The sequence below is a fragment of the Homalodisca vitripennis genome, chromosome 5 (genome assembly GCF_021130785.1).
Source record: "Homalodisca vitripennis isolate AUS2020 chromosome 5, UT_GWSS_2.1, whole genome shotgun sequence".
In the NCBI taxonomy this organism is placed as follows: domain Eukaryota; kingdom Metazoa; phylum Arthropoda; class Insecta; order Hemiptera; family Cicadellidae; genus Homalodisca; species Homalodisca vitripennis.
The window spans coordinates 20,484,330-20,511,599 of record NC_060211.1 but is presented as its reverse complement, the minus strand read 5'-3'; the positions used below and the strand labels follow the sequence as shown (position 1 = coordinate 20,511,599).

Here is a 27,270-nt window from a genome sequence, read left to right as displayed (position 1 = left end):
CCTACCATGTTTAAACTTTATTAACACAGTTAGATTCTTTAAATATTTCAGTTTTACTATGGAGAGCCATCTTCAGTTAATGACATTAAACTCAAACTGCCAATAATACATATCCACTTAAACAGGTTAGATGAAGGAAGAGGAGAGGCTGTATTATACATAACTGGTTGAAACTTCCAGTCAATGGCCAATTTGATGGAACAGTGAACATTAATTATGGTTTCTTTATCACAGACTGCCAGCTTTTTGGGAATTTGATGCTATCCAGTTCGTTGGATTCTTTTCTGTTTTCATTATTTTTAAGGCTTCTCTTATTATTCCTGGATAATTACATGAAAATTTTGCAAATACTTTTGCTTTGTCAAATTTTATTGCATATTTGGTTTTGCATCATCTCTAACACTATTCAAATACAAAAATATAAATATTACAATTTATTTATTCTTGCACAATCCTAAGGTAAAGAAACACCATGAGATTAAGAAATGCCATCAAGGTTAAGAATTGCATTTGTGACTTTCAAAATTAATTAATGTTACTCACTTCTTGGAATTAGGATGTCAGCACACAAAAGTCCACCAAAATATTTAGTGCAATGACACACAAAGGCACCAGAATCCAAGTCCTCACATGTCCCTCCATTAACACACGGGTTGGAGTCACATGAAAACATTTTTGGTTTGCGTTGTTTCTCTTTATTTTCTGAAAAAAAAAACAAAATAATTGTTATAGATTAACTACACAATTAATGAAAAATCTTGGAGTGCTGGAAAGAAGTTTATTTATTTTCACTAGTAAATGAATACAACATTTTCCAATATTACTTTTTTATTGCGTAAGGCCTTTCGGAATCAATGATTCCATCATCAGGCACTTCACACAATTAATTATTAAATGATTGATGTTTGAAAAGGAAAAGATAATTATGTTTTGGACTTTGACTTCTGAAAATAACATTTAATGAAATGAAAGAAGGCTGTTTAACGTTATAGCCTTAATCGGTCAATCTTGCATGAATTAAGTCTGCTTGAAAATTTTAACAGTACACAACACACAAGCACAAAAAAAGATATACATGTAAACATCTCATAACAATGTGGTAGAAAAATTAAGAAAGTGAAATAACAAATGATAATGCAAGTGAAAAACAATATTAGTAAATCTTGGATAGAAAAAATAAATATATGTATATAGATTTTATTTGATTGAGGAATTAAATAGACATTAATAAATGATGTATACATTTCTTGCAAAAACTAGTGCAACTTTAATTTTTGTAAAGGAGATAATTATTGATGAAATGTCTAGAAAAATGAGGATGAAGATAAAGAAATTGGAGACATCGCTGTTATAAAATTTAAAGGGTAAATAGAGCCTCTGCATAAAATGATAAGGAAGGAAATATGGACAGCTACCTATACAGTTTTGCCTATCCGTAGACTGTGTGTAGTTGAGGCGACAAGTACAAGCCCCCGCCACACACATGCTGTGGGGGATGGGGCAGTCACTGTCTGTAGAGCAGAGATCTCCCAGTAGTGCTGTGAACACCTGTACAGTGGCGGGGGTGGCGGGGCTGCCTGCTAGCTGGAACCCTCCTGAAATACAACAGATCATAACTCAGCTGTCAGCTTGTTGACTTCTGAACTGTGATAGTCAGTTGTGGTAAAACGACCTTGACTTTGATCCCATAAGAACGATGTTACACCTTAAACCCTTTTATGCCCTTACGATCGTAGAATTATGGGAGATGTTTAGTATTAGATATACGCTAAGTACACATCCAAACGCTTTGTATAGGCAATCTATTTCTTTTTGTATATTCTTGTATGACTCTACAGAGATAATAAATATGAACAATATTTTGAAACAACAAAAGCGAGCGATTAGAATAAACAATGACGAATCAATAAAACTTCATTTTCGGAACCTGAAAATATTGACTGTTTTCGGTCAACATATCTTTGAAAGCATCCTACGTGCAAAAAATGAAATTCTCAATACAAATACAAATGTTGCCACAGATACTTACAATACCAGAAAAAAACATTATCGGCTCACAGAGTGAAGTTTTTCAATAAAATCTATGTACATAGGGAATAAGGTTTTGAAATTAATTCCAAACATCACAAAAATTACAAACCTATCAAAATAAAAAAAAAAAAAACTGTTGAAAGGAATTTTTCCTATTAACAAAAACATAATAGGAAATAGTTTTGCTATTAAGAAGACCTCCTCTTTCAATGTTGAAAGAATATTTAATTAATTTAGTGGTATACTCTTTTCAAGAACTTTCCATCTCCACTTGAAGGATTCATTTAAATATTTCAATTTCTGTAATATTCTATGTATTATAGTAATAAATATAGTTTATGTTTATATTCTTGTAGAATATGTAAAAATGTGTTGCAAATTGACCTGTGAGTCATATTAGATTATATCTGACACTATTAATTTGTATATATTTGTAAAAAACATTAATAATCTTTTGATTCGACTTTTTAGTTCTTAAAGTATATATTTTAAAACATACAAAGAAAAAAAGAGAAAGAGATAAAAATACAAAGAGATTTGGGTTTTATTCCTGTAAAGCCAATTAAAATATAGAAAAACTAGAAAGCGTTTGGAAGTGCATTAAACCAAAAAAAGCCCTGGTGTGGGCGCCTTTAAAATAAGACATATCCCAAGACAATTCTATGACCAAAACTAAGGACTGAAGGTGTTAATCTTTTAAATTAGAGAAGGTTATTTGTTAGCAAGATTTTTGATTCCTGTTATAATGATTAATCAACTGTAATATAAAATGAGTATTAGTGAGCTATAAACAATTTTAAGCCTTAGTCTGTTTTCAAAAGAAATATTTGTGGAACTCTACATAAATGAGTCTATTGCTAGATTTGTTTATTTTGTGCGTAAATAATAACAGAATTTTGCAATAGTAGTATCAGAATGGGATATGCAATTTCATTATATCAATAAACAGTTGGGCAATATGGTATTGGTTGCCATCCAAACAAGAGTTAGATTACTTCTGAATAAACCTTAATTAGAGATACAGTATTGATTACTTAAACACAGAGCTTGGTATTGGGGTCAGGGTTTCATAACCAAATAGTTACACTTGATGTTATCTACATAATGTTGTACATGTTAGTACATGCCGTAGCAATCACGGCACATTGAGCATATTGTATTTCAGTAAAGTTTATTACATAAATTGAATGCAGTCTATGACAACGATTCCAACATGCAAGAGTTTATCAAGAATTAAACATTAAAAAACACATAAAACAGTGAGAAACGGTAAACATGTATAGAAACTGAACTGTAATTATGTATTATTAACAACAAGAAAACATAACCATGTAAAGGATTTAAGTACTTTTAGAAAATATATTATGGAAAATTAATTTTAAATCTCAAATTGTAGTTTTTGTTGTGAAGAAAGATAGTACTGAAATTCTAAAAATTATTTTTAATACATTCTAGTCTATGACAACTTGTTTTATAGGAAGGCCCAAGTTGAGATGGCGGGACCAGATCAGAAGAGACATAAGAAAACTGGGAAGAAGGGAAGAAGAGGCAATGGATAGAGAGATCTGGAGGCAGTGTGTTGGCGAGGCAAAGTACCACCTTGGGTACCAAGAGGCACGGCAGTAAGTAAGTAGTAAGTACATTCTAGACAATTTTACAAATAGTTATACAAATTTGTATATATAGTTTATTTTTATAGAAACTTTGATTTCAATGGTTTTTAAACCTTATGGATGTCCAGGGGGGCACAACACTAAAAGAAAATGTTGAGATTCTGGGGCACAAGGGTAATTCGATAGGTCTAGTCTACTGCGGCAGATGACTGTTGGAGTTGGTAGAGTTTGTTCCCTAAGATTCAAAGATTCTTGCCAGCCTAGATATAAGGGTGTGTCACCCCTGTCTGCTTTGACTGGAGAAGCTGGTTCAGAGCTGGCTTCCTCTTCTTCCAAGGGGACATGACTTGAGATAAGGACCCTAAATCTTTCGTCATGAATCTCGACAGGATGCAGCTCCTACCCCCAATATTACCCATCCAGAATATCCTGTCACTCTGGAAGCAGCGCAAAAGTCCTTATAGGACCAGGTGCAATTTTCTAAGCTTGTCCTAAGAGAACAGAAAAATCCCACATAAAAATAGTCCAAAGGTGGCTAATGCACCTGAATTCCCCTCTCTACATCCTGTTCCCAATGCTATTGCCAAATTATATACAGAAAATTGATTCAACATATATTGCAATACAACAAAAATCAGTTGTTCCTGTAAACAAATATAAGTGCATTTAATCTCATTAATATGGTAAGTAGATGAACTGTAAATCCAGTAGACAGTATATGACCATAGCCACATCATATGGAAACAGGTGGTGATCATGAGTGATATGGTAACATCACCTCAAATGTCATCGGATTATTTTAGCTTTTAAAAAATGTCATAGGTTTTCAACATCCATTTTATTTCAAGAAACTAAAATGTTTACAATAAGACAACTTTTTATAAAATATCTTTTAATACATATGTATAACAATTTAGATGATTTATTTGTAAGAACTCAACACACCCCTAATACACCTTATTCTAGATCAACAGGAATTCTACCACTGCAATTAACTAAATCTTATTCTAACACCAACTCATACTATCTAGCTCACGTGCTTTTTATAAATATGAGTAAACAGTTTCCAAATTTTAGTTTTTTCAATGAAATTTCTTCAATTATTTTTAAAAGGAAAGTTAACCAGTGGTTATTATCATTGTCTATTGAGGAGGCCGAGGCAGTGCTGTCTACGAACTACGGGCGGGCAGTTTGACATGTAAACAGCCACCACTCCTATCTCATCATCATTCATTATCACTAACCTATTATAATCTGCGGTGACCCTGCTTAATTACCATTGTTGCTAATATGTATATGTTTTAAAATTAATAATATTCAATGCTTTAAAACAGGTAAAAATCAAAATTAAGCGGCTTTTTCCTTTTAATATATTTATTGCATATTCGCATGTGTATGTGCATGCATATATATGTATTTATGTATGTGTGTGTGTATGTATGTGTGTGGTGTGCAATGGTGTATTATTTTGTACTATATTTATATTCATTTTTTTTTTTAAATTATATCCAGTCCGTTATTTCTTAAGGCGTGTGAGCAACTCGAGTCTGCGCACAGGCATCATAGCCCATGCAGGCTCATTTCCCGAGGACAATGTTTTTATACATGATGTTATTTTTATGATGTTTATTTTATGATGTTTATTTTATGATGTTTATTCTATGATGATTATTTCATATTCTTTGTTCACATTTCAAACTTCGTTCTGTATTGTAAAAATTTAGAAGTTAATTGTACAGATTGTATTGTAATATTGTACATATATTTGGGAAATAAAATCAATTCATTCATTCATTCATTAATTCATTCATTCATTCATTTTCAAGTGGGATAGAATATTTACCCAACATTTATTTGCGAATTCAATTGTTCCATGTTATGTTTTATTTACGGTTCTGATTAGAACTAATGAACCACTGTAGAAGTACATTCCTTTCCATTATTATTACTATAAAATAAATTGAGATGCCATATATTAGTATGAAATAGAAAAAGTCTGAGTACTGTTAATACACAAATAAACTACTTTGTGTTGCATGCATTAAAAGTATCACATAAATAACAGTGTCGTAAACACAATAATTATATCATGGAATACTTACATAACCTCACAAGCTAAAATACACTTCAGTTGTAATTAAATTCATGACAAAAAGAGTAGTTAAATGATAAAAAGTAAAGGCCAGAGGGTGCAATGTAAGCATGCTTGGCCAGCAAATATGATCATGATTCCCCAGTCCCATCTGAGCAAGTTCTTTTTGTGAATCAATCTTTTACAAACAAATATATATATATATATATGAAGAACAGAGAAATATAAAAAATGATTTTTGAAAGCTATAAAATTGGTAGTCTAGACAATGGGGAGGAGCTACTGTAGTTGGATAAGGGACATTCTGCCTCTACTTCTCCCTCACACTATTTTTTTTTTTCAAGGATAAAATCCAATAGAGAATTCCCTCTTCCCCATCGTTTTGCTCTTCTTCTCCCAAAGAAAGCCATGTCATAACATTAATAAGTGTATTAATTTTCGTTCAATTAAAATTGTGTACAGTATTGATAAAAGTAAACATTAAGTAGGTACCCAATTGTTAAGATGTTGTGGCAAACTATTTTTTTCTCATGCCAAAATAAATTTAACAATAGTTGTAAAACGTTTCTATATTTGGGTGAATTATGATTTAATTTTTTGTATTTACTAGAATACAGTTTAATTTACTTAATAAGGTAAATTTATCGCAATTAATAAATATATAATTACTTAATATAATATGAGTCATTATACAAAACATTTATAATAATGGTTTTACAAACCACTAGCTTTGTTAATTAATTATACTGTAAAATATCTTTTTAAAGTAATATTACTGAGTTTGAAAAGGCAGAGAAATTTTTTAATATTTAAATACTTAATGTAGTAAAAGATTTACTTTAGTTTCGTACTTAACTTTGTTATGGAAGTCATAGAATAAGTGAAGTCATGCACAAGAACAGGATTACGAACACAGAAAGTTACCTCTATTCTTGCCTGGTGTTATGAAGTGGTTGATCTCTTGACCGTGGCGGTTGTAGTATTGTCTCGGCTCTGGCATGAGCAGGTGTCTCGTGGACTTGGAGAGTGGAGAACTGACATCCTCAGGCTCTGTGTACCTGGCTCCAGATGTCCAGTGTCTCAGGGGCCACTCCGTACCCGCCAGCATGTCCTCTGATACATGACAAACATCCACTTACAAGCGATGTCAAGGTTAGCAATGCCAAGATTCAATATAGAAAAGGCCTCAGTAATGCATGCAACATAACAGGAAGTTCTGTATACCCTTTCTGATAGTGGCATGAGAGTGACAAAGTAAAACTCTTGGCATCATGTAGGCCAATGATATTAACATACTTGAACATGTCACAAACATTGTTCAGAAAGCTCTGGGTAGACTGAGAATTCTGTACAGGTTTGCAACCTTACTGCCAGTATGTGCAATGATTCAGATAATGAATTCACAGATTTCATTATCTATTTATTTTTTTATATTTTTGATAGGTACCCAACTTTTGATACTGGTATTAACTCAAAAAGGAAAGTTATATATAGTGTACTGTATTGTTTTATGTGAAACTAATTATATAATATATACTATATTATAGTATCTTTCCTTACAGTTGCATATGTTAGTATACATTTATTTAAAATCTCTTATAATCTTAATTATGAGAGTAAAAGCAAAATCACTTTATTAGTCTATACTTGTTAGAAACCAACATATATTATCATAACTTAAGATAAAAAGCCACTTAAGACTTAAGATCATCAAATAAAATATGTTAACTTACCTGTACAAGCTCCTATGGCCTGAACGGAAATGTCCTTTTGGTACCGACATGCATAAAGTTTCAGCTGACATTCTGATCCAAATGTTTGACCATCACTTCCGCAAACCATCTGCAGAGCAAGGATAGTTCATTACAGAGTAGGTGTTAAGATGTGAGTTTACACAGCAATATACTCAATTTTTTCAAAAACAAGTAAAAACTGTTCCAGTACCTATTAAAAATTTGTGAAAATATTTATACAAATTATCAACCCATGTCAATTTTTACTGCTATTTCAAAATCATTTAAAACTGTAATTTTTAATAAAATTTACAATGTTTATGAAAACTTTGAAGTTGATTAAAAACAAATAACAGGGCAACTGACACAATAAAATGTTTGAATTCAAATTATATTTCAAGTATTGAAGTTGGAACAGTTATTTGCTTTAAGGGTGTTTGATTACTTGAAAGAATTTGACACAGTAAAATACTACATTTTAATGAAAAGACTAAAATACTAAGAATTCAGAAGTGATTCTTATAAAATTAATTACATATTATTTAACTCAAAGATTTCAATTTTTAGAAGGTTATGAGAATTTTTCAGAGGGCAAAGACATTTGTGATGTTGGAAGAGTTTTTGGTTTTGCCTTCTTGGTGCTGACCATGGGTGAGAATACCATACCTGAGGTAGGTCTGACTCCTGGGGACAGGTCATTGTGCAGACACAGCGAGCCTGCCCACCGCTCTCCTCACACACGGCTCCCACAAAACACGTCAGTTCCCCACACGATGAGGGCAGACCTGTCGCCATCTCACCAGAGTCAGCTGCAAACACGCGAAGATTTAATAGGAAGATAATTATACCATTATTTCTGTTAAAAAGTCTCAGTACTGTTTCTATACTTCTAGTTTTTACTCATTCTATCTGAAATAAGTAACAATATACTACATGTATCTTGCAATGTAAATTTGTATGTTTTTCAAGTACTACTATATACCAAAACAAATTTACAGAATTTTCTAACTAGAAATGATATTCACCAGTATAATACAAGAGGTGGAGTTAAACTTAATATACTTCCTCACAGAATGGCTAAAACTGGCACCTCTTTCAAACTAAACTGTATTTATTTTTATTAGTAGGCTACCTGATAGTGCAAAATATGTTAGTCTTAGACTCTTCAAACATAATATATATATATATATATATATATATATATATATATATATATATATATATATATATATATATAATTAGCTTATTTAAAACCCATTTTATAATACAATAATGAATTTTTTGACTTGCAATTTTGATGTACAATTTTAGCTCTTGACTATTGTGACTAAGTTGTTTAAGAAAACCCATTACTCTATACTGTTCTATTTAGTATGTATTAAAGCATATTTTAAATTACATATTTTCAAATTGTTCATTTTTAATAATAATTGTATATCTTATTTATTTTTAAGTATATTTTAAACTTTATATTTATAAATGATCAAATTAATTGACCTAAATTAACTATTCTTTATATTTATTTGTAATAGTTCTCATTGTGCTATAACTACTGATTTTTGCTTTTTTAATTTTCAATATTAAAATCAATTAAGTTTGTGTAAATTAGAAAAATAAGTTGACTTTGACTATTCAATGTAAAGTTGCATAATTGCATATGTGTGCTGTGTTTAAAAACTAATAAAGATCTTGATTCTTGATTCTTGTCAATAACAATAAAATTCTTGATTTTTGAGTGTCAGGAAAATTGTCATTGTTAGTAAGCATACAGTTTCACTTCCAATAATTTCTTACATATCATTAACACCTTAACCTTAAAAAAATAAAATCTTAAGATTTGTAGTCATTTCATGAGTGGAATGGATTATCTAAGACAGACTTCTAAAGTTGTACAAAGAACCGGTGAACATTACTTTCAACAGTTAAAAGCAAATAATATTTATATAAAGTTATTTCAAGCAGTAAAAAAACGATTATTTTCTTAATTTTTCTAATTTTGTATTAAAATAATGGTAAAAAATACCCAGTAATCAAACAAAGACTTGAAAAATTGAAAAATGTGTAACTTCCTTCACAGACTCTATTCGGAGAATCGTTAACTTAAATTTACTTTTCCTGGGAATAACATTGTCCTCCGGAAATGAGCAAATGGCAACTATTGGTTGTACTTTGCAAAAAAGATTTGTTACAGTACATTGTACTGAGTGAGGTCTTACCCGCAACACAGCCATTGTGTCCCAGCAGCTGTGCAGGGTCAGAGCAGGCATCACACTTGTGACCTTGAACTCCTGGCTTGCAGACACAGCGACCTGTCATCTGTTCACAGTCCTCGCGTACAGAGCCCATCGTGGAACAGCCACAGGCTGAAACGGTAGCCATGGTATATTAGGGGTCTAATCTTGAATATAAAATTCAGTCAAAAGGAAAATTGATTTAGAAGTAGAACACATTAACAGTAGCAAGCAGTACATACGTAAGCATCCCTGGTGACCACTGGTGATTTTGGGGAGACCCCAATAGCCAGGCTCGCAGCGATCACACTTGAGCCCACCAACCCCAGGCTTGCAGCGACACTGCTCCGTGTTGGGCTCACAGGTCTCTGAGTATGATCCTGGACAACAGAGTTTTGACTGATACACCATTGTGTTGGTACATTAATAAACTTTGTTGAGATAGCATTCATAAAAATTAAAGAGAACATCAAAAAAGTGAAATAGTATTAGGTTTCTCAATGAATTTAGACCATTGTTTAAAGAAGAGGATAAAAATGTTCTTCCAAATTGTATTCTAAATGACTTACCGATTTTGTTACAACCACACAAGGAGGGGCAGCCAGCATTATCTGGACCTTGTGCTGGAGTCTTGTCATCAGGACAACAACCAAACCAAGAGTCCTGGCAACTCCTGAGGTATACTCCAGTTTCTGAGACAAATTAAAGAGGTTAAGCTCAGTAAAAGTTGTATAAGTTGTGAAAGTTTATCGACTTCCAGACCAAAATACAATCGCAAAAGCGCTTTTGCAAGTTAACAGACAAGCAAACTTTTCTTTTTTGATAAAAACTTTTATTAATGAGACAACAGTTTAGATCGTCAATAACTACGAGATTGTATTATATATATTCCAAAATGAGGAAAACAAGATTTCAGCACTTGTATACAATTGTTCAACCATATCTGGCATCACATTTAATTGAAGCTTATGTTAAAATTAGTTTCAGTGTTATGTAGTACCTATTAGTAGACTGTTATAACATATCTAACAAGATTTCACTATTATTTTGTATTAGTAGACTGTTATAACATATCTAACAAAATTTCACTGTTATATAGTATTAGTAGGCTGTTATAACATATCTGACAAGGTTTCACTGTTATATAGTATTAGTAGACTGTTATAACATATCTAACAAGATTTCACTGTTATTTTGTATTAGTAGACTGTTATAACATATCTAACACAATTTCACTGTTATATAGGATTAGTAGGCTGTTATAACATATCTGACAAGGTTTCACTGTTATATAGTATTAGTAGACTGTTATAACATATCTAACAAAATTTCACTGTTATATAGTATTAGTAGGCTGTTATAACATATCTGACAAGGTTTCACTGTTATATAGTATTAGTAGGCTGTTATAACATATCTGACAAGGTTTCACTGTTATATAGTATTAGTAGACTGTTATAACATATCTAACAAGATTTCACTGTTATTTTGTATTAGTAGACTGTTATAATATATCTAACACAATTTCACTGTTATATAGGATTAGTAGGCTGTTATAACATATCTGACAAGGTTTCACTGTTATATAGTATTAGTAAACTGTTATAACATATATTACAAGATTCCACTGTTATAGCAATTTATATAGTTTTAATTGAAAATATAAAATGATTAATGACACGATTCTTTACTTGCTTCATTTGGCAATGCAAATAGTTGGAGAGCTAGCAGTTTTTTTAATACAGCAGTAAATTATACAATAAGAATGATAAAAATGTTTGATACCTTTCCGGCAACATCTGGCAAACTGAGGGGTCTGATGGCAGTAACTGTCTGATGGACAATCCTGCCTCTTGGGTCCACTGCCACAGTCAAGCTCCTGTTCTGTCAGAGGATCCACCACAGGGGGCTCACCATTACAGGGTTTGACCTCCATACCTGGACAACCATTCCTTAGCATCAAGAAGGAAGTATTGCTCTTAAATACCATATTTATCAGATACATTCGTGATCATCATAGAAAATTTGGGAGATGCCTTAAGCTTGAAAATGCCAAATGAGCTGTTCATTAATACAAGTAATTCTTCATATACAAAGAAAAGATCAAAATAATAAAATGCCTAACATATTTTAAATTTAAGAAGCAGAGTATCGGTGGTTATAATTAATTCAAATGATTAACCCTTTGACTGCCAAGAGCTGGTGGAATTGGCCTGCCGGTATTTCCGAAAAGTTACCACTAGATCGACTTTTAGAATATTTATTATTCTGTTTCTAAATATTGACACATAGTATTGTACTTAGTACTATTATATATATAAAAAAAATTAAATATAATATATAATAAATATATTAAATAAATTTAATAAATTAAATTAATTAAATTAATAAATTTGGTTGTTTTAATAAATTAAATAATAATATAGTACCTATCTTGATTTGATTTGTTAGAGCTGGTAAAAGTCATTTGCCAAATGATAGACAACCTTTATGTGAAGTATAGATTTTCAACATGGTACTGATATTTATAATTAAAGTGAATTAAGTATTACAGATACAGACTTTTTAAACTTTGTTAATGTTTGTTCCTATTCACTTTGGGAACAATAAAAATGTGCATACAAATGTATTAAGATAAAAATTTTTCTATGTCACAATGTAAAAAAATCAATGTTTGTTGTATGTGTTTTTTAAAATTACAAATATCAATAGATTTAAGTAAATGTTGTGAGTTTTAGCCTACTTTTCCACACATAATAGATTAAAATCACACCAATAATTTTTGAAAAGTTATGAATTATTTCTTGAAACACTATACAAATACCAAGTGTAAAAAAATAATCAAAACTCAAAATACTAACTTTTTTGAAATTTGACATGTTTATGTCTATGTATATAAGGAACAATAAAAAAGATCCATCCAAATAAATGTAATCATAAAATTACATTTGTTGTATGTAAACATAAAAAATGTTTTTTCTTGTATTGTTTTTCGCATTAAAACATTTAGAATAGCTTTTATCATTGACATACATATTATAAGTTATAGCCTGTTTGTTTTATCCCCTACATAATAAAACCAAAATTCACTGTATGGTAATCTATTAATAAGTTATTTGGCAGAACACTACACACTCATCAAAAATGCTTGGCACTGGTAGAAGTGACCTGTCATAAATGCTTGGCACTGACAGCACTACCCCTTCAAAGTGCGTGGCACTCAAAGGGTTAATGATGTTAAGCTCTGACGTACAACAGTGATTGAACAGAGAATTTTTTAAGTTTGTGGAAGCAACTTATGAAATCATTCCACTTGTCCATTGCCTGGTCATCATGCTCTCTATGCAGTGTGTACAAGCCAAGCAGAAACCGTTCTGCTCGAAAAACCATGAACAAACCTTGGCACAGGTCTAGGGGCCTTAACCTAAGCTCCTCCTGGCGCTGACACGCCTCCATCTTCATGGCACACATGGATGGGTAGATGCGGAGGTCGGAGCCACAGATGTGGCTCAAGGGCTCTCCTGAACAGTCAAACAGACAGGAGCACCTGGGGAACCCATCAACTCCGAGCTCACAGGTGGCTTCGAAGTCACATCGGATATCGGAGCACGCCTCCCGTGGCACCTCTGTGGCTTTCGGTGAGGGCTGGGGAATGGCTCCAGGTGTTAGTGGGGTGGCTGGGGAATGTTAGTATTGTTAGTAACCCACCACCGATTGCCAGTTATAACATAGCATGCAAGTACGTATAAGAAGAGTAAAGAAAGAACTTAGAAAGAAGTAGAAGTAAACTAAGAAATTTTCATCACTGTTTATTTTTCATGAGGTATTATTAAGGTTGGAATATAGTAGTACTTCAGGAAAATGGTTCAAGCAATTCTGAAACTATGAATTAAACAAATCCAACAGCCGCCATATTGGAATAAATCATCGGTATACCAAGGTGGCCAGTGAACGTTTGGATGTAGGGATGTAAGATCAATTGTTGTTATTTGAACTTGTTCTTTAATCAGTTCTTAGTTACGAGAAAATGAACCTGATGGTAAAGTACAAAAAGAGATATTACCCTAAAAAGGCTATAAAAACGTTGTTAAAACGTAGAGAACAATACTAAAGTGTTGTTAAAACGTAGAGAATAATACTAAAATGTTGTTAAAACGTAGAGAATAACACAAAAGTTTTGTTAAAACGTAGAGAATAACACAAAAGTTTTGTTAAAACGTAGAGAATAATACTAAAATGTTGTTAAAACGTAGAGAATAATACTAAAATGTTGTTAAAACGTAGAGATTAATACTAAAATCAAATACACATAAAAATTACATTATTAATTATTTTTATGTTGTTTTGCTCTGTGTTAAAACGTAGAGAATAATACAAAAGTGTTGTTAAAACGTAGAGATTAATACTAAAATGTTGTTAAAAACGTAGAGAATAATACTAAAATGTTGTTAAAACGTAGAGAATAATACTAAAATGTTGTTAAAACTTAGAGAATAATACTAAAAATGTTGTTAAAACGTAGAGAATAATACTAAAATGCTGTTAAAACGTAGATAATAATACTAAAGTTTTGTTAAAACGTAGAGAATAATACTAAAATGTTGTTAAAACGTAGAGAATAATACTAAAATGTTGTTAAAACGTAGAGAATAATACTAAAATGTTGTTAAAACGTAGAGAATAATACTAAAGTGTTGTTAAAATGTAGAGGATAATACTAAAATAGAACTGCTCTCACTCGTCATTCCTGGGCCGAGGCGGTCGTTGCAGTCCCCGTAGAACACCACGGTGAGAGAGACTGGCGGGTCCGAGAGACAAGCTTGTTTCTGCATCTCGCACTCGTTGGCGTAGGTCTTCATGTTGGAGGCGCACACAGGCTCCTCGGGCAGAGACGGGCAGTTGGTCGGGCAGATGCACACCCCCGCCTCGCATCTTGCCCCATGCTTGCACTTCACTCCTTTGCAGAGATCGGCCAGTACTGAAACACCAAGACATTGCGGCGGTCTGTTAGTGACGGCAAGTTGGTCGGGCAGATGTACACTTATGTGGGGATTAGGACCGGCCGTATATCCACCATATTATTTACTTCGTGCAACTCGCCGGTTAGTGAAACCTAGATTTTTGTTATTATTTGTAATTTTATCCTAAAGTACGGTAATTAGTATATACAAACGGTAAACATAATAAACAAGAAAAATGATTCCAAAACGTAGTAATACACTGAAATTGTCACATTCCTTGGAAAACAGCAGGTGCCGGGATGCGCTCGTGAGTGTTGGGGTGCGTGCGTGCGTGGCGACTACCTGGCACACAGCTGTAATCCCTAATTGCTAAAATACTATTGGTACCAGTAGGGTAGTGTGAGTTTAATACGATAGACCCTATATCAAACTAATATATAAATGCATTACTTGAAAACTGATTTTTAAAGTAATTTAAAACTTTTATTTAGACATACTTTTAACAATTTGTACACACCCGATGTATTAACATATATATATCTACGTTTTTTCATATTCTGAGTATTAAATCATCAGTTTAGTTTTAATCCAATACCAAAAGAGAGATTCGTAAATATATGCAAAATTTATAAAAACTGTAAACATTTGGTCTAACAATGTATATTTCACAATTATATCCTGTCCAGCCGAACAAATAAAAACAATTAATCTTCCCTCGAAGCCATTTTCATCGGGTAAGCCTCATTGGGACTCCCGGAACATCATCCCTTTTCCAACCAATCCGGTTATTCAGTAATTACCAATCGAAACACATGCTCAATATTAAGCTACCCCTAGGCTAGGAGAACAGCTGATGAACGGGACATGTTAAAATCAGTTAACTACTCAAAGCGTCTTGAACGACACACACACACACACACACACACACACACACACACACACACACACACACACACACACACACACACACACACCACATATATATATATATATATATATATATATATAAATTATATATATGTAAATAATTCTTGATATATATATATATATATATATATATATAATTATAAATCTAAATTTATATCATAATTTAGAAACGTTGTATAATTTTTTATATTGTATGTGAATCGACCTCACAATATGACATGATGTTTCCTCTTCAATAAATGAAGATCTTAAATCGTGCCTTAAAATTAATACTCATTTCACAATTTAAAAAATAATTTGTACTAAGGTATGTGGTTTATGTGGTTCTGTTGTACGCTGGACCGAATTAGCGCTCCTGAGCTTACGAACATTATTTTAATTTTGCTTTTTTAATTTTTTTACTGACTGTTGTGGTCTATAGACTTATTTTGCCCAGTGAACGATTTTTACACATGACTTAAACATAGTTATATAGAATATTATTATTTTATTTTCTTTAGAGATGGTAATCTTGTATATATTGTTGTAGGTTCAACGATTTTAAATGTATTTGTAACAATGGAAACGCAAGAAATGCCCGTACTGGATCGTCTATGCTGTGGATTCCACGTCACAGAACAGCAATATTCAATAAATATTTCATCATTACCAAATTCAGAACTTGGAATTCCCTTCCAGGTAGCATTAAAGAGCTAAACGCAGGGCACAGTTAAATTCAGCTTTGAAAAAACCCTTCTTAGATCGGATGATCGCAAAGTAATATTAGTTTTAGTTTTTATTATATTTTTTAAATTATTTTAAAACATTATAAACAAACATTTTGACGATTTTTTAAAACGGAGTTTTCGTAATTTTTTTAGCAGTTGGTGTTTGTTGAGGGTAAATGTAAGAAAGGGCCATTTGGCCCTAATTTCGTTTATGTACTCATGTAAAATTAAAAAATGATGACTATGACTGTGGCATAAGCTGAGTTAAACAACACTACCCGCGTAAGTTCTTTCGTAATCTGTTCAGATGCAGCTCTTTGTAAGCCGATAAAATGAACATAGGCTACTTTTCTCATTGAAAGTTCGCGAGGGTTAGTATCAACGGAGATGAAGGTTTCATACACCTTATGCAATTATTCCTATTCTCACTCGAAATCATAGCTTTATATAGATGTTTTGATGTTATAACCTTTATAGTCTATTTACCAAAGTATTATTAAATATATAATTATTGTTAATATCTTGTTGAAAGGTTTTTTGTTATATATCTTTATGCGTATTTCACTCTGTTATCCGTCATTTAGTCTATTTTGCCACGGACTGGTTTTGTTTTCTGATCAATAATTGCTAAACTTGTTAAATTTTTCTTTTTTTTTAACTCTATGTTAATTTAATAGTAGATCAAGTAAGCATTGCCTGAGTCTTGAGCCTTATGTTGTTGGTATATTTATGTATGAATTGGCTGCTTGCCGTTAATAAATAAGTTTTTTAACTTTACCTTGTAAAAAAGATGAAAAAGGGTAGCATTTAAATGGCAATTAAGTTATCGTAATGTATTGTCTTAGTAAATAACACAAACGCGTTGTGACACGCATAACTCAGGATACACAACAAATATGTTATGTGTCAATTCCACGCACTCTACTTCTAAAACATGCACTCAATAAAGCTAACACTAATTAAGATAAACTGAACTAAACATCAAGTACATCAGTTTGTAATATTAATGGTTCTGTGTTTGGTTATTGTGAACAGATGTACTGAGAGGCTAATGGGGTTTCGGACATTTGCCACCGTTATATGTTACAAAATGTATAACACAACGTTTCAAGGATTGAAGTTTATCCTCTTCATCAGCTGGAAAGATAGTACATTAAAATGGAATCCTCCCACCTGGTGAAGAGGATAGATTTCAATCCTCGAAACGTTGTGTTTTACATTTTTTAACGATTGCAAATTTCCGAAATCGTTTTATCATTTTTAACCTTTCATCGTGAAAAAAACCTTAAAAATTGTATTATGGTGTACAATTTAGTTTATAACGGAATAGCGATTTCTAGCAAATATTGCGGAATTATGGTTTTGAGAAGTTCATCTAGAATGAAAAAATAAAAAACCTCACCATATCCCAGGTTTGCCTCCATCTTTCTGCCGTAACAATAGGCCACTAGGTCAGTTACCAGAGGTTGGTTATCAAGTGTAGACCTACTGTGACTTGTATTCTTTAGATCAGTTTTAATAGTGGTAGGTTATGTTGCAAGTTTAGGTTATACTTGGTTAAGTTGCAAGTATTAGAGTTAGTGTGCATTGAAATGACACACAACATTTTTGTTGTAATTTCCAGCACACGCTTGTCATATTGCTTTGATAAGATTTGCCTATTTTAATCTAACTTGTAGTTAGATGTTATGTTAGTGATACCTGAGGAAGAGATTAGGTTGAAGATCCTGAAATGTAATTTAACTAATTTTGAATCACTGTTCGATGGCAAATGTACGAAAAATCCTGTTACTTTGTTCACCGTAAAAAACAAACGAAAAAATAAAAACATCGGGAAACGTTTTGTTGGTTTATGTATGTAACATTTACCAAAATTTTTTATTCAACTGACATGTGGTGAATTTATAAAAATATTAACTAATATGACCTTTCGTTAAAGCAACTAAAGTAATTCACAAATTTATATTGCAATATTCATCATACTTTTGTTCAGAATGGTCTGTTAAACTCAAATACTGCGGATGGAAAGAAAGGATTTATAAAATAGCGTGTTCGTTACGTGGATGAACAATATTATGACAGCGCAGCTTTAATGTGTTCTAAGAGGATTTATGTAACGTTTAATAAGGTTCTAACTGTCAGGGCACTTGGCTTTTATTAGGCCGTTTAGCGCCAAATAAATTCTCCACAAAGCAATATAATGGAGCAGGGGCGGCGAGGCGTACAGACAGCTAGATGCTACTGACTAGACCAGGCATTGTGTGCTTAGATGATAAAACTCAACTGTTTTTGCTTCATCTAGATAAAACTCACCACAATCTCCGTCATAAGCGACCTGCAGTGGGAGCTTCTTTTCGCAGGCGGTTTTTCGCAGTTCGCAGTCGTTTTTGTACGGTACATTGTCGGTGCCACATACTGGATTGTCTTCCTGAATAAAAAGACGCACTTATTTATTTATTGTTCCAACGGAATTACACCAGTAGTATACATAAATAAGTTAAAAAGAGTATAAACGATTAATAGCACTAATAATATTTACTTATATAAATAAATAATATACAGTGTTAAACATAAATAATAAAACGAATAAGTAAGAAATATGAGTTAGTTAACAAATAATCAACAAAAAGGTAAAAATTACAAAGACAATAATGGGTAGGTAAATATCAAAACGAGCAACAGTAATAAATTTGTAATGTGTGATAAGAAATAAATAACAAAAAAGCAAAAAAAGTTTTATAAATAACCATATGCAAAAATAACAATAAATAACCAGCAATATGCAAGAAGAGATAAATAATCAGGATCATGCGTAAACATAAACAATAATGAACAACAATCTTAAATAATTAAAAATAAACATTAACTAAACCCGCTACATGCACTGGAGTGAGGTGTGTGTGTGTGTGTGTGTGTGTGTGTGTGTGTGTGTGTGTGTGTGTGTGTGTGTGTGGGGGGGCAGGCTTTTAGTTAGGGAAGCCACTAAAATTCATACACCACTTATTAATACATGAATCTATTTAATTATATAGAATTAATTTCTTTAACCCTTTGAATGATGTAGAATGGTACGGAATATCTTCAGGTTAGTCCGATATCAGGACTACAATATACTTTAGATAGCACTCATAAGGTCAAGAACTCCATATTAAGTGCAATACCACTTTAAATAATTAATTAAAACATCTGAATATAATTATTTCAAATTAAATAAAGAAAACACAAAATGTTCTCCTTTGAGACAAAACATTTATGGAGTACTTTTTTACTGCGGAATCATCCTTAACCTTTGACCTTTTCACGCACTGCCTCCGGTGTTCTTCAAATTGAATCATCATTTACCTCAAATATTAATTACGTAAATGTGGGCAGGGCTTCTACATACACATACAAACTTTCATTTTAGGTTAAAGGTTATTCATGAATTCATTATTTTACTATGGAAGAGAAAAGGAATGAAAATGAACCATAATTAGGCCATTGACCCGGCGGCATAGGCGAGAATTACGAGTAAACTAATAATAATATATAAATACAAGTTTTAATTATATATATATATATATATATATATATATATAGTACTATCTTCAATAAGAATAGAAAAAGAATAGAAGAAAAGAACATAAAAATTCTCTATATTTCGTCATAAGACATTTTCAAGAGATATACAGAAGGTAAATAAGCAAATATATCAACAAAAAAAACAATAAACAAAAGAAACATCATATGTTAATAAAACTAATTTTGAATACGTACAAAGAGTAAATAATTTTGCTTATTACAAGGAATATAAAGTTATAAATTAAAATTGTAACGTGTAATTTATACATACTGCTATCCGTATCTCAAATTTAGACCATTCCGGATGTTTAGTTTGTAGCACCCTCTGATGAGCTATTTCTAAATAATTTATTTTAAGTTTATGGGGGTTCTGAATTTTGTTAATACTTTTTAGAGAAAAGCATTCATCGAATGTTTAGTTATGCTCCATTGCGTGGGCCGAAATAGGATTTGATTTAATTTCAAGATTTGTATCGCTGCGATTTTTGTTCATTCTAATGTGCAATGGAGTTATAGTCCTGACCAATGTAGTCCCTTCGGACAGTCTTTACATGACAATTGGTAAATAACATTGCTGGATTCACAAGTCATTTTACCAATTATCGGATAATTCCTTTTCGTTGTGCTGCTACAGAAATGTTTTGAACTTATTATTAAATTACATGTTTTTGCAGCGAGGCTTAAAACAGGGTTCACAGCCAAAAGGTTTGTTTAAATTTTGAGTTAGCTCATCCAGAGGGTAGTTTTGGTCTTTACTAATATGTTTTTCAAATTTTGAGGCTTTTTAAAAATTACTTTAGGTGGATTAGTGAATATATTTTTGGTTACAGGTGAAGCCTGTAGAATATTGTGTGCAGTTTTTATTATACCATTAATTTTTGTATAGCCCTGGATGATAGGTGGTAATAAATTTTCCTTGGTTTTTATAATTCCTAGGAGTAGAGTTTTTTTAATTTTTGCATGTTTATCATTTACAATTTTGTGTAGGATACCCTCTATTTCTAAAAACATTTTTTAATTTTTCAGTGTGACAATAATAATCATGTTTATTAGAGCAGAGTCTGTTTGCTCTAATAGTTAGACTTTTCGGAATAGATTTTTTAACGTAACCAGGATGGCAGCTTGAGTAGTGTAAATATTGCATTGGATTTGTATCTTTGACATGGATTTTCGTTTTTAGGTGTCCCTGGTCTAAAAACACATCGACATCTAAAAACGTAACAAGATTTTTAGAAATATTGAAAGTGAATTTTAAAACTGAAAATGAATTTAATTGTTGAATAAAATGTGTTAAACTATCCATGCCATGTTGCCAAATAATAAAAATGTCGTCAATAAATCGGAACCAAACTAACGGTTTTTAAATTTTGAGATGTTAAAAAAATTTTGTTCAAGAAATCCCAAAAATAAATTTGCATATGAAGGTGCCATTCTGGTTCCCATTGCGGTTCCTTTCATTTGTAAGTAATTTTTGTTTTTAAATCTAAAATTATTCATGGTAAGTATAAAGGTTACTAGGGCAGATAAAAAAGAAGTAGAAGGTTTTGAATTCCTAGGTCTTAAATTTTAAAAAATGTTCTACAGTTCTTATTCCATCGTCATGAGGAATATTTGTGTACAATGATTCCACGTCAACTGTAGCCAAAATTAGTTCACCGTCCAGGGGCTGGGGTATTTCAGAAAGTCTGTCAATGAAGTGATTGGTGTCCTTTATGTGTGACTGTAAAGATTTGGCCAAAGGTTGCAGATGAGCGTCAACGAAGCTTGAAATTCTTTCTGTTGGTGAATCGTAGCTGGAAACAATGGGTCGTCCAGGCGGAGGGCGAATCGGTTTATGTATTTTAGGTAAGCGTGTAGAAAACTGGAGTTCTAGGTGAGTTTGGTGTTAATAGATTGATTTCTTGGTCGGACAAATTTTGAGTTGGGCCTTTCATTTTCAAAAATTCAGAAATTTCTGTGTTAAATTGTTCAGTTGGATCTTTTGACAATAATTTTGTATGTAGTTAGTATCACTGAGTTGTCTTTTCAGCCTCTAACGTATAGTCAGTGATATTTTGAATAACAATCGAGTTGTTTTTGTCTGCAGGTAAAATTACTATGTTTTTATTATGTTTTAATGAAGTGATTGCTTTTCTTTCATTATAACTCAGGTTTTGTTTTTTTTGGAAGTGAATCACCAAATGTGGGATTTGCTATATTTGATATTATGGTGTTAATATACTGTTCCACAGGATGATCAGGCTGTAGGTTAGGAGGTTTCCCACTCAGAATTTGTCTTGAACTTCATAATCGATTTCATGTACATGAGACTGAAGTGGAATTTGGTTTTGCGAGAAGTAAAATTTGACACGGACATCTCTTGCGAAAGCAAGAGCATCAGCTACTAAGTCAATATGATTGAATGTAGGAGTAGGTGAGAAGGTCAATCCTTTAGAAAGCACAGACATTTCAGCTTTGTTAGGTATGTAGCTGGATAAATTTACAATCGATTTGCAGATATCTGAGATATCTTCAGCTTTTTTACAACTTTCACTAACATTTGTTGCATTTTGTTGATCATTTCTTGCTATGACTGGTTTTACTGTATTACTGGTTGATGGAATTGTTCATTATTAAAGGATCTTTTGAATTTGGATTAAACATATCCTTAAATATTTGTTGGTAAAGAATGACCAAATTTTATATTCTCGAGGCACAATTTTGAAAGTTTGTTTAGTAGTGATTGGGCTTTTTCGGACATAATGTTGTTATATATATATATATATATATATATATATATTTATATATATATATATATATAAATGAATATTTGTGTGTTTGTCCTTTATAGACACAGAAACTATTGGACCGATCACTATGAAAATTTGATTTATTTGTATTTTTCCATGTAGAAGGTTTATATGCAATGCCATTGATGTAACTCACCACCAGGTTGTACTGCAAGATATAAAAGTTATCAAAGCGCCTGCACATTATAAACTGCAATTACGACACAGTTACGTATATTAAATAGCCAAACACTATTTGAAGACAAAGAAATACACGGGCAAAGCGAGAAGCGTGCGAAGCCGCGGGAAACAGCTAGTAATGTATAAAATATTACTAATATGTAACTCTACTATAGTAAATTAGTGAATAAATTTATAGTAACCTGACCTATAATTAAAGTATTAAGTAGCACTTTTAAGTACTTTACTACTTGACTTTATTTTAATTAATATTTACTGTGAATGACTCGTTTTTATGAACAGCAGCCTTTGCATGAAACGGCTAAAGACTAATTATACAATTAGCACTATAATTACTAATTAATTAAATCGTACGAAGCTTGTATTTTTCAGTCGATAAAAAAGAAATAAAACCTTCTATAATTTTTGGTAAAATTTCTGAATTTTTATTCTACGTTAAAAGTAGAAGTCTTTAGATCATAACAGTAGTCAATCACGTAAACCAAAAAGAGGAAAATGGGGGAGAAACAAATTGATAACGTCATATTAATTAGCCAAGGAAAAATATGTAGTGTTGGATTGAGACTTAAAGAAAGTATACTACAAAGTTTAACATTGAGTTTAAAATAAAAAATAAAAATACATTAGAAGTAAAAGGACTTATGGGGAGAAAAAGCAAAACATTGATCAAAGAAGAAAACAACATTGAATGTTCTTTAATACCTTGCGAAAAACGTTTATTTATACATTATTAAAATAACGCATTTTATGAATTAGAATTTTACCTTATTACAATGCAAATTAAAAAAAAATTGTATTTGGTTTAACATAGGAATAAAAAAATGAAATGGAATCATACTATTTACGTGTGTATTAATGGATGCAAGTACTGCATGAGATCATAATTTTGAATGTGGTATAGTATTTAATTAATTATTAAAAATTTCACATTAAAAACATGTTAACACAACAGATTTAGTACGATATTAAAAATTAATGGTTTGAAATAATGAGATTTTATGAAATTAAACTGTTTGCATTGATTCATTACATTATTAGTAAGCTATACTAACAGATATGTATGTAAGAAATTATTCCTATAACATAGTAATAGATATTGTACGAGTATCATGATATAATTAACCTATCATAATACATAAATAGAAAATGAGTAACGGTTAGACGCTAAAGTGAGTTAGTGACACTGTAAGTATATAGGCATTACGCGTGCCTAAATACTACAGGCACGCGTAATCTTTATATTTGGTGGCCTATTTTCAGGAATTTGAAAGTCGGAAGAAATTTTTAATGTGATGCTACTTTCAGCGTTCGCAAAAAGTCGGACATTTTACATAATTTTCAAAAACAGGGAAGACAGGAGAACAAACCTTAAAATAGAGGACAAAAATTAAAAAGAAGGACATGTTCTCCTAACGCCAGGCTTCTGTTCATCCTGCATGTTTAGTCCTTAATAACATTGGTAAATCATTTTTTATTTTTTCCATTTATAATCAGTTTTTACAATGTCATATTTATTACACTAGTGCACTTTTATTAGTAACGTTTGTGTCTGACCCGTTTCCAAAAATATACGCTGTTTTTAGAAACATAAATTAAATGTCATTCTTAAATTCCTTCACATTCATTTTCATTAGAAAACAATGCATCGAGACTTCTCTTTAGCTTGTTTATTATGTTTCTTCAACTACTGTGGAGTGTACTTTATTGTTCAATCTGGTTTATGCCAAGACCTTTAATCTTATCAGACTTTGAGATAATCGTATTTAATTTTTCCTCTGTCAGAAACGCTATAGAGAGTAGCTAAGTTATACTGCAGAACTATAATCAATTGGAAAAAGTTTAAAGTTGTACTTAGAACCAATTAGAAGTTTTAAAACGAGAACGAACTCAAACTAGAAAGACGAGAAAAAGTGAAGTTGTCACGGTGATTGTGCAAGTCTGAAAACAATACGGTCGTGGAATCGATGTTATACTTCTTTTATTATATTCACTTTACAAATAACTAAGAGTATACATATATTTATTAAAAAATATGAGTAAATGAATTGTTAAAGTAAAACTTATGTAAAAGCCGAGTCTAGGTCTAAAGACAAACATTTAAGTTTAATAATCTTGTTATTGTTAAACAAAACGTAGCTCACAATTATCAAGATGTTTATATCAGACGTAATATTGAAAAATAAATAAAAAATACATGTTACGAATTTCCCCGTATAATTGTTGTTATTAACGTAGAGGCGAGGGATTAACATCGACATAATATTAAATAAGTAAAACTATTTTTTTATTTCCGGCAGTAATGTTTATTTTGTTAAGACGGAATCAGATTTTAATAATTTATACTTGGAAAACCAAACGTATTAGGACAATAACTTCTTGTTATTCCAGTGCAAGAACTCAGACACATAATTTGCGCTAGTATAAAAAACACATTGTAAAGAATACGAAACAGGTGAGAATACCGATAACCACATTTCTCTAATAGCCCAGGAGCCAAGAGCCAACTTTGACTGTACACAGTTTTTTACTTATAGTTAAAACAATCGAGGTTTACTTGGAATCCATAGAGAAATTCCCCTCGAGAAAAAATTGAACGTTAATGTCTGTGGAGGTCGAAATGGAAAGGTATCGAAAGGGTTAAAAATATAAAAAAACAATTTTTTCACAGGTTAATGTTTTTAAATTTATGAAATTAAACCTAAACAATTCAAAATTATGTAGACCATCGCCAACAAACGAGATCAAGAGAGGTCAAAATAAAAAAATATGAGCTGGATAAAAATACCTTTAGATATTTTTAACCCTTTGTGCGCTCTCCCATTTCGACCCCCCACCAAAACTTGCATCGTTGACGATCAATTTCTTTTTAATGGGAAATTACTCTATCGATTAACGAAACACTGGGTTGCGTGCTCATAACATGCTAATTAGCTCTTGGCTCCAGGAGCAAGGACGTAGCCAGCGAGGGGGTGCAGGAGGTCCGGACCCCCCAAAATTTTCATTTTTGTTGTTTTCAATTAATGTTTTAGTAAACGATTATTATTATTTATATATTTCAGTATTACTGACATGTACTGCTGAAAGTTAATTCTAAACAAAGAAATGGGTTAAGAGCTTTTTAAGGAACAAAATGAGGTCGTACTCTCTGTCCACTACGAGAAAATATCAGTTGTCTAAACCCCCCTCCCCCAACAATTTTTCCTGGCTACGTTCTTGTCCAGGGCTGCAAAAGACGAGTAGGATGTCGTTTATAAATCTTAAACGTGGGCAAAGTTTCAGCTGACTAATACTAACAATAACATACAATTACAGATAATAACAAAGATGGACCATTAACGATTAGTTGTATCACGAGGAGGTTACAATATTGTATCACAATACCTGTGAGCAGTCTCGGGGGCAGACACAATGCGCTTCCCCCATCTGGTCACTTTCACACACCGAGAAGAAGTCACACTTCTTGTTCTCGCAGCCACCTGAAATATCGCAACAAACCTTTAAAAGACTTTTTAATTCCTCCAAAAAACAAACTTAAAACATGTATATCGTATAATAAAAGAGAATAATAGCAATAGTTTAGCGAAGAATATTTATTAAGTATGAGGAAATAATTTGTAAAATATTCCAAATTTTTATTTTAAAATATCCTTTGTTATTTTTCTGGTACGTTAACTGAAAAGGTTTTTTCAGTATGATAACTGATGTCGGTGAAACAAGGCAGTAATTAATAAAAACAAATATTTTGTTTAAATTAGTAGTAATTGTACTACACTTAGTTTGTATAAATAATCATATATACAATTACTTAGTTATGACTACAATGTTTGAAATTCCATATTATTTACACCTATTATTTCAATACAGGCACTTTTAATAGTAGTAGTTAATAGTAGTTGGTTGCTGTGCCACTTCAGGATTACTGTGAACATAAGTAAATACATTGCTAAAAGGAATAGCCTACTACTGGAGCATACTATTGATGAATAGATTGATCATAAACATAGGATTTTAAATGTATCAAGCTCCTAACAATTCCTATTATAGAAATTATTAACTTTTTCGTATTTAAACGGAGACGTTTATCAAGTTTTTGTTACGTTTAAGCGATTTTGCAATAATCTTAGATCTTAGGTTTGATGGCCAGTGTAATGGCTATTTTTTAAGTTTTAAGATTTACACCGCATCAAAACTTTGCTGTAAAATATTTTCACCTTTTGTGGAAGGTCATTTAGTCAACAGATGCTAAACCAACACTGATGGAGCCAGTAACCTTATACAGGCCAGTTGAGGCTATAGCTCAATCAGCAATCAGTGTGGCTTCTCTTTAAAAAACTGCCAGAATTTTGATAATCTGATGCTGTTTCCTTTATTGGAATTATTTTCTGTCTGAATTATTTGTAAGGTTTTCAAGCATAATACTATCTAAAAGTTGACAATCTGTTATA

At 31.8% G+C, this 27,270-nt stretch overlaps 1 protein-coding gene across 1 annotated transcript in view; it reads right to left on the bottom strand.

Annotated features, from left to right (window-relative positions):
* Nucleotides 1-27,270, bottom strand: part of LOC124361818 (agrin-like) — a 601,698-nt gene that overhangs the window by 16,678 nt on the left and 557,750 nt on the right. Inside the window, 13 exon segments of the mRNA XM_046815813.1 lie at nt 544-702; nt 1,416-1,595; nt 6,661-6,849; nt 7,470-7,578; nt 8,136-8,278; nt 9,686-9,832; nt 9,943-10,080; nt 10,270-10,392; nt 11,486-11,638; nt 13,099-13,377; nt 14,439-14,678; nt 18,609-18,723; nt 26,207-26,301. Of these exon segments, the coding sequence (XP_046671769.1) occupies nt 544-702; nt 1,416-1,595; nt 6,661-6,849; nt 7,470-7,578; nt 8,136-8,278; nt 9,686-9,832; nt 9,943-10,080; nt 10,270-10,392; nt 11,486-11,638; nt 13,099-13,377; nt 14,439-14,678; nt 18,609-18,723; nt 26,207-26,301 (2,070 nt within the window).